Source organism: Coregonus clupeaformis, chromosome 7, assembly GCF_020615455.1.
Source record: "Coregonus clupeaformis isolate EN_2021a chromosome 7, ASM2061545v1, whole genome shotgun sequence".
Lineage (NCBI taxonomy): Eukaryota > Metazoa > Chordata > Actinopteri > Salmoniformes > Salmonidae > Coregonus > Coregonus clupeaformis.
The window spans coordinates 32009173-32025934 of NC_059198.1; the positions used below are offsets into that span (position 1 = coordinate 32009173).

The 16762-nt window shown below is 44.5% G+C and overlaps 1 protein-coding gene across 5 annotated transcripts in view; it reads left to right on the top strand.

Annotated features, from left to right (window-relative positions):
• The first annotated feature begins 2249 nt into the window (after nt 1-2249).
• The window catches only part of LOC121569749 (pre-B-cell leukemia transcription factor 1), a 57480-nt gene continuing 42967 nt past the window's right edge, over nt 2250-16762 (top strand). The window contains exons 1-3 of one of the 5 annotated variants that reach the window (XM_041880915.2): nt 2250-3633; nt 7813-7926; nt 9773-9846. In XM_041880915.2, the coding sequence (XP_041736849.2) occupies nt 3455-3633; nt 7813-7926; nt 9773-9846 (367 nt within the window). In that variant the 5' untranslated portion in view covers nt 2250-3454. The remainder of the gene's footprint in view (nt 3634-7812; nt 7927-9772; nt 9847-16762) is intronic. The other 4 variants (XM_041880913.2, XM_041880917.2, XM_041880916.2 and 1 more) reach the window with 4 other exon arrangements.

The following is a 16762-nucleotide window of genomic DNA, read 5'->3' on the forward strand; positions in this document are numbered from 1 at the left end:
ACCTCTTAAGTCTTCTCTCACCATCTTTCATGCAATATGGTTGTGCCTTGCCTCTTCCTCTTACCGGGAGAAACATTAACAACTGAACCTGGCCCTGAAGTCGATGAGGAATGTTTCCTCAGAGATAAAAGTTTAACAGTCAATAGGGTTACACTTGCATGAACAGTGTGATGTCTGTTTTCTAAGAAAACATTTCAGCTTTAAGAAATTGTGTAAAAGGAATCAGAAGGGCTCAAATTCTGACCAAATAAGAAACGGTGTCCTGTACCTGCTGACTTAAATCACCATGATATTTAATGTTATTTATTGCTGTTTTACAAACATATGTATTTTCTGTGGGCTGTTCTTGCATGGGGGGGGGGTTGCATGAGAATGAGAGAAAGGACAGGAGGAGTGGGAGAAAAGTGGGGTTGTGACCTTGAGCGCTGGGGAGTCACGGAGGGAGGGTGGTGCACGGCAAGAGATCGATTCTTATTTAGATGAAAATAAGGCTGGGTGCTTGTGGGATGAGAAAGAGAAAGGGCATCTCCTGCTTACAAATTGAAAGAAGTCAAGTCACATATTCAGGCACTGAAGAAAGAAACACATTCACAGAACAAACAGGCTATAAAGAGGAAAATGCAGTAGAGAACTAGATACAAAATATGGATTAGCTCATTAGTTATTGATCATGTACAGTTTCTTTAGATTTGTCTTATCATATAGAGTTTGTAAATGGAATAAAAATGTATTCAAATAAACAGAGTTAAACGTGAATGGTTTCTGGTGACTCATAAAAGGCCTGGGCCTACTTCTGATGCGTAAACGCCTGTCAGTGCTGTAAAAATGATTATCTCCCTGTTAGGCCAGGTCTTTATGAACTCTACCCCCTCTCTCTTCTCTAACTTCAGATTGATTAGGCATAGACTGTAGAAGAGGGATGTGCCGAGCGTCAGCATAATCCATGGCCAGTTTTGTCCCGTGCACTCCCCTTCGTGGCGTGCACACTCATAATTCCAGCACAGCAGCCAGCCTTCTCTCCATGTCTATTCAGTCTCCAATTCATCTAGCGGAGCTGCTCTCTCATCTGAGTGATAAACGGCAGCAAAATCGTCCACGTTTGCAGAAAAGAAATGAGGACACTTGTATTCAATCTGTGCTGTCCATATTTCTCGCACTAAAATACATAAGATCGGATGTTTCATTCATTGGATGTTTCTGAACATGTCCTTCTGTTTAATATTGGCCTATTTGATGGTGTGATTTGTTCCAATTTGACAGAACTCATTTTTAGTAGACTATAAGATGCTTCATAAAGCATCTAAAGCCACTTCTCCCGAGTGGCGCAGCGGTCTAAGGCACTGCATCGGAGTGCTAGCTGTGCCACTAGAGATCCTGGTTCGAATCCAGGCTCTGTCGTAGCCGGCTGCGACCGGGAGACCCATGGGGCGGCGCACAATTGGCCCAGCGTTGTCCAGGGTAGGGGAGGGAATGGCCGGCAGGGATGTAGCTCAGTTGGTAGAGCATGGCGTTTGCAACGCCAGGGTTGTGGGTTCTCTTCCCACGGGGGGCCAGTATGAAAAATAAAATAATGTATGCACTCACTAACTGTAAGTTGCTCTGGATAAGAGTGTCTGCTAAATGACTAAAGTGTAAACATTTAAATGTATTGGTCCCAGTTACTGTGTGAGTCAGTCATTGATTTGGTCCATGGGTGGAGCGTGGTGGTAATTCAATCGATTGACAGTTTAGTGTTGAGGTGATCTTGACAGTAAATAAACCTTACACTACTAATTATAATTGTGTCAGACTTACACTTTTGTACCAACCTAATTCAAACTCAACACCTTGATCTGCCCCCTGCAACCTTTGTGTACCACCTGTGCCACAAGACAAGCAAGACCTCTTGTCAGGATACTACTGTAGCTGAAGTCCTTTCGCATAAAAAGTTACCATGCCTGTGACCTGAATGCCTAATTGCCAACCTTAGCTCAGTGGGCTAGCACGGTTTAGGGTCATACAGATGACATGGGTCTTCATGTCAGGGAAGGGAGCGCAACAGTGGTTCAAAACAAAAGTCTAAAATAGCCGACTGAAGTTTTTCATATGGCCCTGGTTTAGTTTATATGAAACAAGAAAATATCTCATAAAATACAATCTGACAGCCTATGGACGGTGACGTCGTAGCATCTTGCATTGAATGCTCGAGATTGTATGGTCAGAGTTGGTTGTGGCTTCATGAGAAAACATTAAAGGGAAACGCCAACCTTTATCCAGCAAAAATATCAGAGAAAACACACCAAGCGTGTAAGGGAATTCAACTTGCCGTGGCTGGCCGGTGGAAAATAATGCCATTATAACTTTCAGCAAACATTTTTTTCCTCAAACGTGATTTTTATGTGGGAGGAGAGTGACTGTCCCAGCTGAGGACCCGTAAAAATACACGGGTGATCATCTTGTTGTTAGCTAACTAGCTAGCTATTTAGCATGACAGGGTCTTTGCCGTTTAAACTAGCATAGCCCACTTGCTACATTTAGTTTGGAATTGATCAATCAGTTGTGATTCTGATGGTGTGATTAGATTTTATCACATCAAGCTAGCTATGTTTTGAGCTTTAGCATTGTGGTCCTCGCTAACATCGTTAGCCACTTTTAATTAACTTAGCTTGCTACTGTTAGTTACTTGCGCTAGCATTGTTACCCAAATTCACACACATTTTGCCTGTTATTTGCATAGCTAGTGTTATTGCTGTCAACTTATAGTCATTTAGCTATTTTCTTTACCGATGCCATACGAATTTGTTTTCTGCACTTGAAGAACCTAGCTAACTGGCTACTTAGCTAACACATTTGGTAATTAGCCACACTAGCTAGCGCGAGCTGGTGTTCTGTGAACGATGCACACTGGTCCTCGCGCAGCTTTTTCCAGTCTGGGAAAACAATGCTCTGTTTTGATAAGCTCCTTTGAACCACCGCAAGTTTGATTATTGATGTATGCATCTAGCTAGCAAGGTGTTTGCACATTTTGTTTTGTCTTTATTTTTGCATTATTTTGAATGCATATTTTATTTTTGCATTATTTTGAATGCATATTTTATTCGCCGGACAGAACGCCTTTCTTCTTGTTTTAGCGAGAGGCGCTGTCTGCCAGCTCCCTAGATAGTGCATGTGTCCGTTGCTTCTTTTTTTTCCCTGTATGTTTCTTAGGGCTACACAGCTACCTTGCCAGTTGCTTAGCTAGTAGCATTTATTCGCTAGCTTACCGTGGTTATTGACAACGGCGAGCAGCACAAATCGTTTATGAATGTGGAACTGCTTTGGAATTTAAATTTTTAGGTAAAGTAGCTGGCTGTAATTAATTACTATCAGCCAGTGGCGTATGATTTGCGCTGGGGGTTTCATTGTTAGCTAGCTATCTGGCTAATTGTGTGTATTCGATTGTGAGAAAAGGAGCGAGGTTTCTTTGAAAGTAGATATGGATGATCAGACGCGAATGCTGGCGGGTCTCGCCGGACTCGGCGGGTTATCGCAAGGCGACGTTGGCGACCCAGACTCGGTTAGGAAACAGCTCGGTCAACCGCAACAAGACATTGGGGATATTCTACAACAGATCATGGCCATCACAGACGAAAGCCTGGACGAGGCGCAGGCCAGGTAAGAAACGTACTGAGAGGGAAATATGGAGCGAAGATGAGACAAGATATGTTTTTGTTCATGCTGTCTTCGTGTTCTGTCAATTGCTCTTTGCCTGGTACAGTACAATAATGGATATTTTTTATATAATGCACCTTGCTTTTTTTCAGTCACTTGTGGTTTGTCAACAACAGAGGATTCTAATAATTTAATGGTGGGCTACACAATAAAGTAAACAGGCTCCTGAAACATACACACATAATATAATGGTATACTACAGCCTAGCCCAGGGGTGTTAAACATATGGCCTAGGGGCCGGCTGTTTGAGTAAAATCATTATTTTTGTGTGGGGGAAAACTAAGTTAAAATACTTTAAAATGACTAAAACCAAATCGAAACTGTAGAAATTATAATGGACCTACATTAATAGCTTTTCCTGACTGTCCAGCTCGCTAAAAAATCACAAAAATGAAAGCTAAACAGTCAGGTAGCATCAAATTAAATTAAATTTTTAGCAAATTATGAAGGCAGGGAAATACAACACATTCAGTGCAGCTCTCCAGACCTCGTTGAAGACCGAAATGCGGCCCCTGGGGAAAAATTTGTTTGACACCCCAGGCTTTGCCCATTCATAGATGCTAACCACCTTTAACGCCTAGTGACAATAGTATCTTCTGGCCAGGGGAGTTGTGTTAAGAGCCCCACCGCTTACGCTAAACGTTAACATGCATCGCTTGTGGTACAGTTTTTCAAACATAAGCAATTTATCTTTCATATCAGCGTCTCCGAACCCCTGTGTGTAAACGGAAGACTGGCGCAACACGAACGTTGTCACTGAAAAATATTATCGGCTGCAACTGTGTTTAAAACCGATTAAAGCAGTAAGTGTATATTTAGCATTTGTGAAATTATTTTGATGTAATATGAAAGTGTTCTACAGCTCAAGATTAGATAATCTCTCATTGCATTGTGATTTTCACACACAGTGGCATCTGTGCCTCATTTCATGTTTTGATGTACCGTTATATGCGAATAGGCCATCTGATTAGTTCCTAGGTTGTTGGAAAGCCAGGGCAAACAATGTTACCCGGATTATGTAAAATGTAACATTCAGATCTATGATACCTAGTCGGTTCACCTATATCTCTTGAAGAGTGGGCACAACTACATAAACTGAAGTTTCCCCCAAGGTGTTAAGTTTAAACAAGTTTTTGGCTGTCGTCAAATGCTCATGCCATGTGACACTAGTGCATGGAATAGAAATACATTTCCAGTATACACTTGTAAAAACATATTTCAACTTGTTTAACTCTGCTGCAAAGTGTTAGTATTTAATCTCGGCACATTGTACTGTCCACTATTACTAAACCTACCTCCAAGTGATGATAGTGTGCGTCAGACCACCATCTTTTTAATACAAAGTGGATGAACGTTCTGCAATGTCACTGTTTTCCTCTTTCAATTACATTTAGCGTTAATTTAGTGAAAAATAATAATAAGTCTATGTCACTGTGAACACATGCAAGCTCAATCAAACCATTTGGTCCCATCGCAGGCCTGCCAAATTGTGAGCCCCGCTAGATAAATGACGTGTTAGTGCTATTTGAAATCCCATAACCCTTACCTAACCTTAACTCTTACCTTAGCCATTGTACATTTAAACTTCCATGGGGGTAAGGACATCCCAAAGATCCCGGATAGCAAGGACCATTAAGGATGCGTCCCAAATGTTACCATATTCCCTATATAGTGCACTACTTTGGACGTAGTGCACTTATATATATATATATATATATATATATATAAATACATTTAAAAAAGGAATAGGGTGCCAGTTTGGACGAATGTAAATACACTTGATTAATCTCCTACATTGTCATTAGCATAGATAATCAGGCTGCCTTTAATTGAGCCGTCGCTGTCGGTGATGAGCTTTTGAAATTCAAATGGTCGTTAGTTAAAATGTTGGAAGGACTTCACTTGTGTGGGCTTGTAAAAATGATTCGCATCGCCATATCTGATATGACACATCAACATGGTTATTGAAATATAATAGCATGGTGTAGGTATAGGACATGTTAATCAGTCACGTGTTTTGACAGAGCAATCATTCATATTTTAGGTCTCTCACTTCACTTGTTAATGTCTGCATAATATATCTGTTTGCATATCATGACTCTTGGTGTGTGTGTGCATGATAATAAGAAAATTACCCATATTCATGTGCCATGTGGCGCTAAGGCGCCATAGGTCCGCTGAAGTCGGGGGGGGGGGGGAGGAGCATCAGAATTGTGAACAAAAGACGCGGCTGTCCCAATGCGAGACTGTGGCCAGTGTGTGTGATGTGTCATTAGCTAGTGATTTTCCACCCCACATTTGACCACCTGGTTCTCTTAATTAATTCACTCCCTCCCTGGTGGTGTGCATCGTTTTCATTTTGTGCCGGGGTGCAATCAATTCTCCTATAATGTGTACGGGAGTGCAGCTGTCCGAAAATCGAGTTTCTATTAATGAGATGGGGGGAGAGGCTGGACGCTACACGTGCTGCCTATGATGACTCTGAACTCAAGGATATTGCCTTTAATGTTAAGGGTATAACTTTGAAGACGTAATTAACTAACTGGAGTACCTGTTCAATAAATAAATTAGGCCCAAAATAATGTTAGTGTGTTTGCAATGTTGAAGACCTCTTTCTTTCTCTCAATGTCTATGGTGCTGTGCATGATGTGGTTGTGTGTGTTTTTAGATGGCGGCTGTGCTATATATTTATATTCAGTGTCTGAGCGGTGTTCAGAGTTGAGCAGTTCATTCTTTTTTTTAATGACTTGCCAAGCATCTCTCGGAGCATGAATAGGTAGGCCTAGCATTTATTTGAGACATGGATTACAATCCACATCAGGGCATCTCTGATTCTAATAAAATAGTCACACCACACCACCATTACTCTGACTATGCATTCAAACATAAAGCCCGCTTTTTGGAACAATTAAACATAGGCAACATTGTTCTGAGAAGGGGTTCAATGAGCCTGTGAAGAAGGCACTTAATATGTTTGCCATAGGCTAGACCGAGCATGCGTCTCTGGCACTTCTAAAGGAGTTCTACCACACCACCACTCCTACTCCTTAGTACATCCTGTTGTTTACATGTGTTCAGCCTTCTCATCTGAGGATGGAGTCGGAAACTCTTAGGCAGCAGGTAAGGCCTATTATTAGGTGTAGGGTGGTCACGATACCAGTACCGCGAAACTACGATACCAGATGTTCCTTGGCAAAAAGGAAAACACAAAGCAGGCAAAAAAATCTACTGCATGTAAAATATTTTGTGCTATAGCTTGGAAAATAAATGTGATTCTGGGTGACAATGTAAGGCTGTTTGTTTCCAACATTAGTACTGTTTTCCTCAGGAAATGTAGTCTTCATGTTTTGTTTCCTTGCAATGAGGATGTCGACAACCCTAATTAGGTGTATATGCAGATCTGAAGACCTGTGATGCTCTCGATCAGTGAAATTATTCACTGGTAGTTTCTCTCAGCAGATGTTGGCTAGATTAAAATAAAAATCTATCAAAAGTTAAACAAGATACATATACACACAGTAAACATTTGAAAACTTGCCAGGGATGACACAGTCAATTACCTATTTCCATACAGCAGCAGGGTGGAGAAAGAGTCAATTGACGGTTGATTTTCGACTTGGATATGATATAGCCCATCATGGATTAGCCCTAGTTTTAGCCTTTGATTTTGGACTAAATGCTCTCCTATCACTTGAAACGAGAGGGCCAAATGAGGTGACTTCTGCTTTGGATTGGGATATCTCTACATACACAGACACACGCCATCAAATGTAGCCTGCCTAGGCCATGCATGTCACCTGTGGGGCCCCTTGCATACATACATAGCCCTTATACGGACCTGGAGTGTGTGTGTGTGTGTGTGGGGGGGGGTGTTGTTGCTGCTGTCTGGGCAGGATGGCAGGAAAGAACAGATGAGATGGAAGGACAACACAGTGCCCCGGCTAGTGCACTACGTACAGGTCTGACCTAGTGTGGTAGGATGGCTAATGTTTTTTACTATTTGGGTGGCAGCGGAGATAACAGATGAGGAGACGACGACAACAACAGTGCCCTGCTAGTGCACTACCACTCTACCTGTCCTGCCCGCCCCCTCACCCTCTCCCCCTGTTACCCCATGTCCAGATGCTGGCCAGAGGAGTCGCCGGCGCACTGGGGTGGATCAGATGACCCCGCAGAGGGAGGGGGAGCTGGGGGGGGCACGGCAGGGGGTGGCCTGCCGCTCAACTTCCAGCACAGGTCAGTAGTGTACAGGTCTACAGGACTCACAGGACCGACCGCATGCCCCATGAGAGCACGAGCGCCACACCTCCCCCTGCTCCTGCTCATACCCCCCCCTGACTCCCCACCTCCCTCCATGGCCCTTCTCCCACTCAAATCCAGCAGTGATTTAAAAACAATGGTTTTTACCTGAACAGCTCTCTTGCAAAATAACATTTTAGCTCAGTGAGACAAACCTGTGTAAATAAAGGTGAAATAAAACATGTAATTAAGACTGACACACAGGTGGACACAATTATACACTCACTCGAACGAGTAATGTAACGAACAATCCCCTCGTTATCGGCAGACACATCAATATACATATAAATAGCATATAAATACTCACGCATTTCCCAATATGATATAGCCTAGCTTAGGCCTACTACATGGACACAACTGGAGTTGAGGTTAGGTGTTGCCTACTCATATTCATCTGTTGTATCATGGTTGTTTCATTCTCTCTCTGATGCCTGTGTCGGGAATGTTTCAAAACAGCTGATCAGTTGAACACATTTGTACCTTTGTCAACCTCCCCTTTCTGGGTAGTATTATTTTTACCTGTATTTGTCAATTTTTTTGTTATCCATCAAATTCATGAATGTACGTTTTAGCTGTCGTGTATTTCAGCACATGATCTCCCAATGTATTTCATATTTTCTGAACACACCTAAGTTTGAAAATGAAATGTTTTGTGGTTTATAAATAGGCGTAGATGCAAAAATAAATTCATAAAGGTTTCCTTCAGTCCCACAGCTCTAGGGACTTATCATGACACTCTGGAAGGGCTCAATATTAAGCTCTTTACTGAAGCTGCACAGATCAGAGCAATGAGGGATATGTGAGTCATGTTTCTGTGTGTGTGTGGTGTGTCAGGGATTTTCAAACTTCAATGTCAACGCCCCCATTATGAGCCCCTAGGCAAGGACCCCTTACTAAAAATGTATTTTCACGAGCCGCCATTTAAGTTCCTGAGAGTCGCATGCAGCTCGTGAGCTTTGCAATGACTGCCAGTGGTAATCCTGCTATTTTACACATTTTGCCATGTTGAGAGAATTTTGCAGTTTTAAAGCAAATTTCCTGCTATTCTACACATTCTGCCATGGCTTATGCCATGTTCATATGCTATCAGAGCAGTTTTGGGTCTGTAACTAAGTTTTAGTTGGGGGCCTGCTGCCAGAAATATTAATAATAATTTGGTTGGGGGGACCCCTGGAGGTCGGGGCCCCAGGGCACATGCCCTGTGTGCCCGTCAGTAGTAAGGCCTTGACTACCACTGGTGTACAGCTAGTACTAAGCAGTGATGAAGCCTGGCCCATTAGTTTGTGTTTTTACATAATTTAATGTTATAATTGAGAGTTTAAAATATAATTAAAAGTCAAGTGTCGCTGAGTGGGTGTTCAGCAGAGAATGCTTTCCCCCAAAATTGCTTGGGAGGGAACTTAATTACAGTGCTATGGGGGACCAAGATGTGAAACTGTGAGTGTATCCTAGACCTATATCTTTGTCATTCATTAATATCAGAGTTTGTAACCCAGATGTAAAAATCTAGCCATTGTGGTATCATTTCTTTGTTTAATTCCTGTGATGATACAATTGTCTCGAGCCTTTTTTATATTAGCTTTTATAAATCCACTAATACAGAACCTTGCACTACTAGAGCAACGCTGGATGGACGAACCTCATCGAATCCAAGCTATCTCGCTTTGCCATGGAGCAGCACATGCTATGAAATGACTAGAATATATGCCTGCTTGTCCTAATCTTACCTCCAACTCACTCTCTCTTTCTTCTCCCCCCTGTGTCTCTCCTTTCTCGCCGGCAGGAAACACGCCCTGAACTGTCACAGAATGAAGCCCGCCCTCTTCAGCGTTCTGTGTGAGATCAAAGAGAAGACAGGTGAGTCTCCACTTCTCGTTTTGGTACGCACTTCTCTTTTTGTTCTCAGCTCTCATCCCAGTCTGCCTGAATCGCTGTAAGCTACCTTTTTTACTGAAGTGTGCACACAATAGGAATTGTTTTATAACGCAAACCCACATTTCTGTGTGAACAGACAATAAATGGTATTTTAACTAACTCCTCCCCACACATTTCAAAGCATTGGATTGGTGTAAGCATGAGCTGGAGAGTTTCCACCGTATCTCTTATACCAGTCCTTTCCTTTTAAATCCATGAAGGGAAGTGAGCAAGTGCACAACCTGAACAAGAGCACTCATTCACTGGGTCCTATGGGCCATGGTCAAAAGAAGTGCACTATATAGGGAAGAGGGTGCCATTTGGGATACAGACCAGTACTCTGCACCAGTACGCTGCACCAGTATGTTCAGGTTGTTTCAGACATATAGACCTTATGGGTGCCTCTATTGGTTCATTAATGGCTCCACTGGCACCTGGTTCATTACCTATTGATACCTCGGATAACACTATTGACTGGGTATTGATCGCATTGGCTGATTTGGTAGCTGAGGTTCGAAAGGAAAGTAGATGGTTGTTTTTGTTACGCTGAGCTGATCTTAAACTGCTGGAAGCGATCGAGCTAGTATCATCAATTTGAACTACACTTTCCGTGTCTGTGAGCAATTTCTGTGGTTTAAAGCGCAGGGAAAGGATCTGCAAATGTACAATATATACAAAAGTATGTGGGACACCCCTTCGAATTAGTGGATTTGGCTATTTCAGCCACACCCGTTGCTGACAGGTGTATGAAATTGAGCACACAGCCATGCAATCTCCATAGACAAACATTGGCAGTAGAATGGCCTTACTGAAGTGCTCAGTGACTTTCAAAATGGCACCGTCATAGGATGCCACCTTTGCAACAAGTCAGTTCTTGAAATTTCTGCCCTGGTCAACAGTAAGGGCTGTTATTGTGAAGTGGAAACATCTAGGAGCAACAACGGCTCAGCAATAAAGTGGTAGGCCACACAAGCTCACAAAACGGGACCGCCGAGTGCTGAAGCATGTAGCACGTAAAATATAATCTGTCCTCGGTTGCAACACTCACCACCGAGTTCCAAACTGCCTTTGGAAGCAACGTCAGCACAAGAACTGTTCGTCGGGAGCTTCATGAAATGGGTTTCAATGGCCGAGCAGCCGCACACAAGCCTAAGATCACCATGTGCAATGCCAAGCGTCGGCTGGAGGGGTGTAAAGCTCACCACCATTGGACTCTGGAGCAGTTGAAACGCGTTCTCTGGAGTGATGAATCACATTTCACCATCTGGCAGTCCGACGGATCAATCTGGGTTTGGCCAGGAGAACGCTACCTGCCCCAATGCATAGTGCCAACTGTAAACTTTGTTGGAGGAGAAATAATGGTCTGGGGCTGTTTTTCATGGTTCGTACTAGGCCCCTTAGTTCCAGTGAAGGGAAATATTAACGCTACGGCATACAATGACATTCTAGATGATTCTGTGCTTCCAACTTTATGGCAGCAGTTTGGGGAAGGCCCTTTCCTGTTTCAGCATGACAATGCCCCTGTGCACAAAGCGAGGTCCATACAGAAATGGTTCGTCCAGATCGGTGTGGAAGAACTTGACTGGCCTGCACAGATCCCTGACCTCAACTCCATCGAACACCTTTGGGATGAATTGAAACGCCGACTGCAAGCCAGGCCTATTCGCCCAACATCATTGCCCGACTTCACTAATAATTTTGTGGCTGAATGGAAGCAAGTCACCGCAACATCTTGAGGAAAGCCTTCCCAGAACAGTGGAGACTGTTATAGCAGCAAAGGGGGGACCAACACCATATTAATGCCCACATTTTTGGAATGAGATGTTTGACGAGAAGGTGTCCACATACTTTTGGTCATGTATTGTAGCTTTTCCAGACCAGCCATGGCTCTCATTGAAAAGTTCTCAGTTCCTATCTTATAATCTATTCCAGTCAGCTAGCGGGCAGCTGTCTCTCTGGCATGGTTCAAAGGAGGAGGCCAGCTCAGGAGTGGCGGGATGGATGGATGGATGGATGGCAGATTGATGGTTATGGTGGCTAGTGTGGGAGGAGATCAAATTGTATTTGTCACATGCGCCGAATACAACAGGTGTAGGCCTTAGTGAAATGCTTACTTACAAGTCCTTAACCAACAATGCAGTTTTAAGAAAGAATACCAAAAAAAAGATGCATAATAAAAGTAGCAAATAATTAAAGAACAGCAGTCAAAATAAATATAGCGAGGCTATATACAGGGGGTACTGGTACCGAGTCAATGTGTGGGGGCACCGGTTAGTTGAGGTTATTGGGGTAATATGTACATCTAGGTAGAGTTATTAAAGTGACTATGCATAGATAATAATGTGGGCATTAATATGGTGTTGGTCCCCCCAACACCATAAACAGAGAGTAGCAGCAGCGTAAAAGGGGGGTGGGGGGTGCAATGCAAATAGTCTGGGTAGCCATTTGATTTGAGATGTTCAGGAGTCTTATGGCTTGGGGGTAGAAGCTGGTTAGAAGCCTCTTGGACCTAGACCTGGCGCTCCGGTACCGCTTGCCCTGCGGTAGCAGAGAGAACAGTCTATGACTAGGGTGGCTGGAGTCTTTGACAGTTTTTAGGGCCTTCCTCTGACACCGCCTGGTATAGAGGTCCTGGATGGCAGGAAGCTTGGCCCCAGTGATGTACTGGGCCGTACGCACTACCCTCTGTAGTGCCTTGCAGTCGGAGGCCGAGCAGTTGCCATACCAGGCAGTGATGAAACCGGTCAGGATGCTCTTGATGGTGCAGCTGTAGAACCTTTTGAGGATCTGAGGACCCATGCCAAATATTTTCAGTCTCCTGAGGTGGAATAGGTTTTGTCGTGCCCTCTTCACGACTGTCTTGGTGTGTTTGGACCATGATAGTTCGTTGGTGATGTGGACACCAAGGAACTTGAAGCTCTCAACCTGCTCCACTACAGCCCCGTCAATGAGAATGGGGGCGTGCTCGGTCCTCTTCTTTTTCCTGTAGTCCACAATCATCTCCTTTGTCTTGGTCATGTTGAGGGAGAGGTTGTTGTCCTGGCACCGCACGGCCAGGTCTCTGACCTCCTCCCTATAGGCTGTCTCGTCGTTGTCGGTGATCAGGCCTAACACTGTTGTGTCATCGGCAAACTTAATGATGGTGTTGAAGTCGTGCCTGGCCATGCAGTCATGAGTGAACAGGGAGTACAGGAGGGGACTGAGCACACACCCCTGAGGGGCCCCCGTGTTGAGGATCAGCGTGGCGGATGTGTTGTTACCTACCCTTACCACCTGGGGGCGGCCCGTCAGGAAGTCCAGGATCCAGTTGCAGAGGGAGGTGTGTAGTCCCAGGGTCCTTAGCTTAGTGATGAGCTTTGAGGGCACTATGGTGTTGAACGCTGAGCTGTAGTCAATGAATAGCACTCTCACATAGGTGTTCCTTTGGTCCAGGTGGGAAAGGGCAGTGTGGAGCGCAATAGAGATTGCATCATCTGTGGATCTGTTGGGGTGATATGCAAATTGAAGTGGGTCAAGGGATTCTGGGATAGCCATGATAGGTTTCTGATGTGAGCCATTACATTTTTTTTTTTTTTTTGTCATTTAGCAGACGCTCTTATCCAGAGTGACTTACAGTTAGTGCATACATTTTTTTATACTGGCCCCCCGTGGGAATCTAACCCACAACCCTGGCGTTGCAAACTCCATGCTCTACCAACTGAGCTACATCCCTGCCGGCCATTCCCTCCCCTACCCTGGACGACGACGCTGGGCCAATTGTGCGCCTTCCCATGGGTCTCCCGGTCACGGCCAGCTACGACAGAGCCTGGATTCGAACCAGGATCTCTAGTGGCACAGCTAGCACTGCGATGCAGTGCCTTAGACCACTGCGCCACTCGGGAGATAGGCCATGACCAGCCTTTCAAAGCACTTCATGGCTACAGATGTGAGTGCTACGGGTCAGTAGTCATTTAGGCAGGTTACCTTAGTGTTCTTGGGCACAGGGACTATGGTGGTCTGCTTGAAACATGTTGGTATTACAGACTCAGAAGGAGAGTTTGAAAATGTCAGTGAAGACACTTGCCAGTTGGTCAGCGCATGCTCGGAGTACACGTCCTGGTAATCCATCTGGCCCTGCGGCATTGTGAATGTTGACATGTTTAAAGGTCTTACTCACATCGGCTACGGAGAGCGTGATCACACAGTCATCCGGAATAGCTTATGCTCTCATGCATGTTTCAGTGTTACTTGCCTCGAAGTGAGCATAAAAGTAATTTAGCCTATCTGGTAGGCTTGTGTCACTGGGCAGCTCGCGGCTGTGCTTCCCTTTGTAGTCTGTAATAGTTTGTAAGCCCTGCCACATCCGACGAGCATCGGAGCCGGTGTAGTACGATTCAATCTTAGTCCTTTATTGACGCTTTGCCTGTTTGATGGTTCGTCGGAGGGCATAGCGGGATTTCTTATAAGCTTCCGGGTTAGAGTCCCGCTCCTTGAAAGCGGCAGCTCTACCCTTTAGCTCAGTGCGGATGTTGCCTGTAATCCATGGCTTCTGGTTGGGGTATGTACGTACAGTCACTGTGGGGACGACGTCATCGATGCACTTATTGTTGAAGCCAGTGACTGATGTGGTGTACTCCTCAATGCTATCGGAAGCATCCCGGAACATATTCCAGTCTGTGCTAGCAAAACAGTCCTGTAGCTTAGCATCTGCTTCATCTGACCACTTTTTTTATTGACCGAGTCACTGGTGCTTCCTGCTTTAGTTTTTGCTTGTAAACAGGAATCAGGAGGATGGAATTATGGTCAGATTTTCCAAATGGAGGGCGAGGGAGAGCTTTGTACGGGTCTCTGTGTGTGGAGTAAAGGTGGTGTAGAGTTTTCTTTCCCTCTGGTTGCACATTTAACATGCTGGTAGAAATTAGGCTTCCCTGCATTAAAGTCCCCGGCTACTAGGAGCGCCGCCTCTGGATGAGCGTTTTCCTGTTTGCTTATGGCCGTATACAGTTCATTGAGTGCGGTGTTAGTGCCAGCATCGGTTTGTGGTGGTAAATAGACAGCTACGAAGAATATAGATGAAAACTCTCTTGGTAGATAGTGTGGTCTACAGCTTATCATGAGATACTCTACCTCAGGTGAGCAAAACCTCAAGACTTCCTTAGATATCGTGCACCAGCTGTTGTTTACAAATATACGTTGACCGCCACCCCTTGTCTTACCAGAGGCTGCTGTTCTATCCTGCCGATACGGTGTATAACCCGCCAGCTGTATGTTATTCATGTCATCGTTCAGCCACGACTCGGTGAAACATAAGATATTACAGTTTTTAATGTCCCGTTGGTAGGATATTCGTGCCTGTAGTTCGTCCATTTTATTATCAAGCGATTGTAAGTTGGCCAATAGTATCGATGGCAAAGGCAGATTAGCCACTCGTCGCCGGCTCCTTACCAAGCACCCCGATCTCCTTCCGCAATATCTCCTTTTCTTTCTACTGCGAATGACGGGGATGAGGGCCCTGTCGGGTGTCTGGAGCAAATCCCTCTCGTCCGACTCATTAAAGAAAAATTATTTGTCCAGTTCAAGGTGAGTAATCGCTGTTCTGATGTCCAGAAGCTATTTTCGGTCATAAGAGACGGTAGCAGCAACATTCTGTACAAAATAAGTTACAATGAGAAAAAATACACAAACTAGCACAGTTGGTTAAGAGTCCATAAAACGGCAGCCATCCTCTCCGGCGCCAACTAAACAGATAGGCTGGGCTTTGCGCTACCTGCCCTCCTTCTTTCTCCACTCTTTTACCTCTCCATTTCATGGATTCTCTCCTCTCCCTGCCTTAATTACTTCCCCATCCTCTACTCTCCCCTTCTCTCTCCCCTTTGTCTCTCTCCCCCCTCTTCTCTCTCCTTTTGCAATACAGTTTGAAAGTGCTGCTGCACTTTGTTGCGACCTGTCAGTAGTGCATTATTGCTCTCTCCTGATAGGACCAGAGTAAAGGGTAGGCTTGAAGGGGTGGGTAGCCTGTTGCCCAGGCAACCAGCGGCCTTATTTACCCTAATCAATCAATCAATCAATTTTATTTTATATAGCCCTTCTTACATCAGCTAATATCTCGAAGTGCTGTACAGAAACCCAGCCTAAAACCCCAAACAGCTAGTAATGCAGGTGTAGAAGCACGGTGGCTAGGAAAAACTCCCTAGAAAGGCGAAAGCCTAGGAAGAAACCTAGAGAGGAACCAGGCTATGAGGGGTGGCCAGTCCTCTTCTGGCTGATTTTTCACATTAAGCCTTCTAGTGGAGAGAGGCCTGCAAGATGGCCTGCAAATGTGTGGGTGCATGGAATGGAGGCATAGAGTGCAAGTGGGAGCTATAGGTTATATCAGTTTGGGTTGGATGTCACCTTTAGGTTTGCCATGGTTATTACATGAAATACACTGAACAAAATATATAAATGCAACAATTTCAAAGATTTTACTGAGTTACAGTTCATATAAGGAAAACAGTCAATTGAAATAAATAAATTAGCCCTTAATCTATGGATTTCCCATAACTGGGAATACAGATATGCATCTGTTGGTCACAGATACCTTTAAAAAAAAAAGAAGTAGGGGTGTGGATCAGGCTGTTGATTGTGGAATGTTGTCCCACGCTTCAATGGCTGTGCGAAGTTGCTGGATGTTGGCAGGAACTGGAACACGCTGTCGTACACGTCGATCCAGAGCATCCCAAACATGCTCAATGGGTGACATGCCTGGTGAGTATGCAGGCCATTTTCAGCTTCCAGGAATTGTGTACAGATCCTTGCGACATGGGGTAAAGCATTATCATGCTGAAACATGAGGTGATGGCGGCGGATGAATGGCACGACAATTGGCCTCAGGATCTCG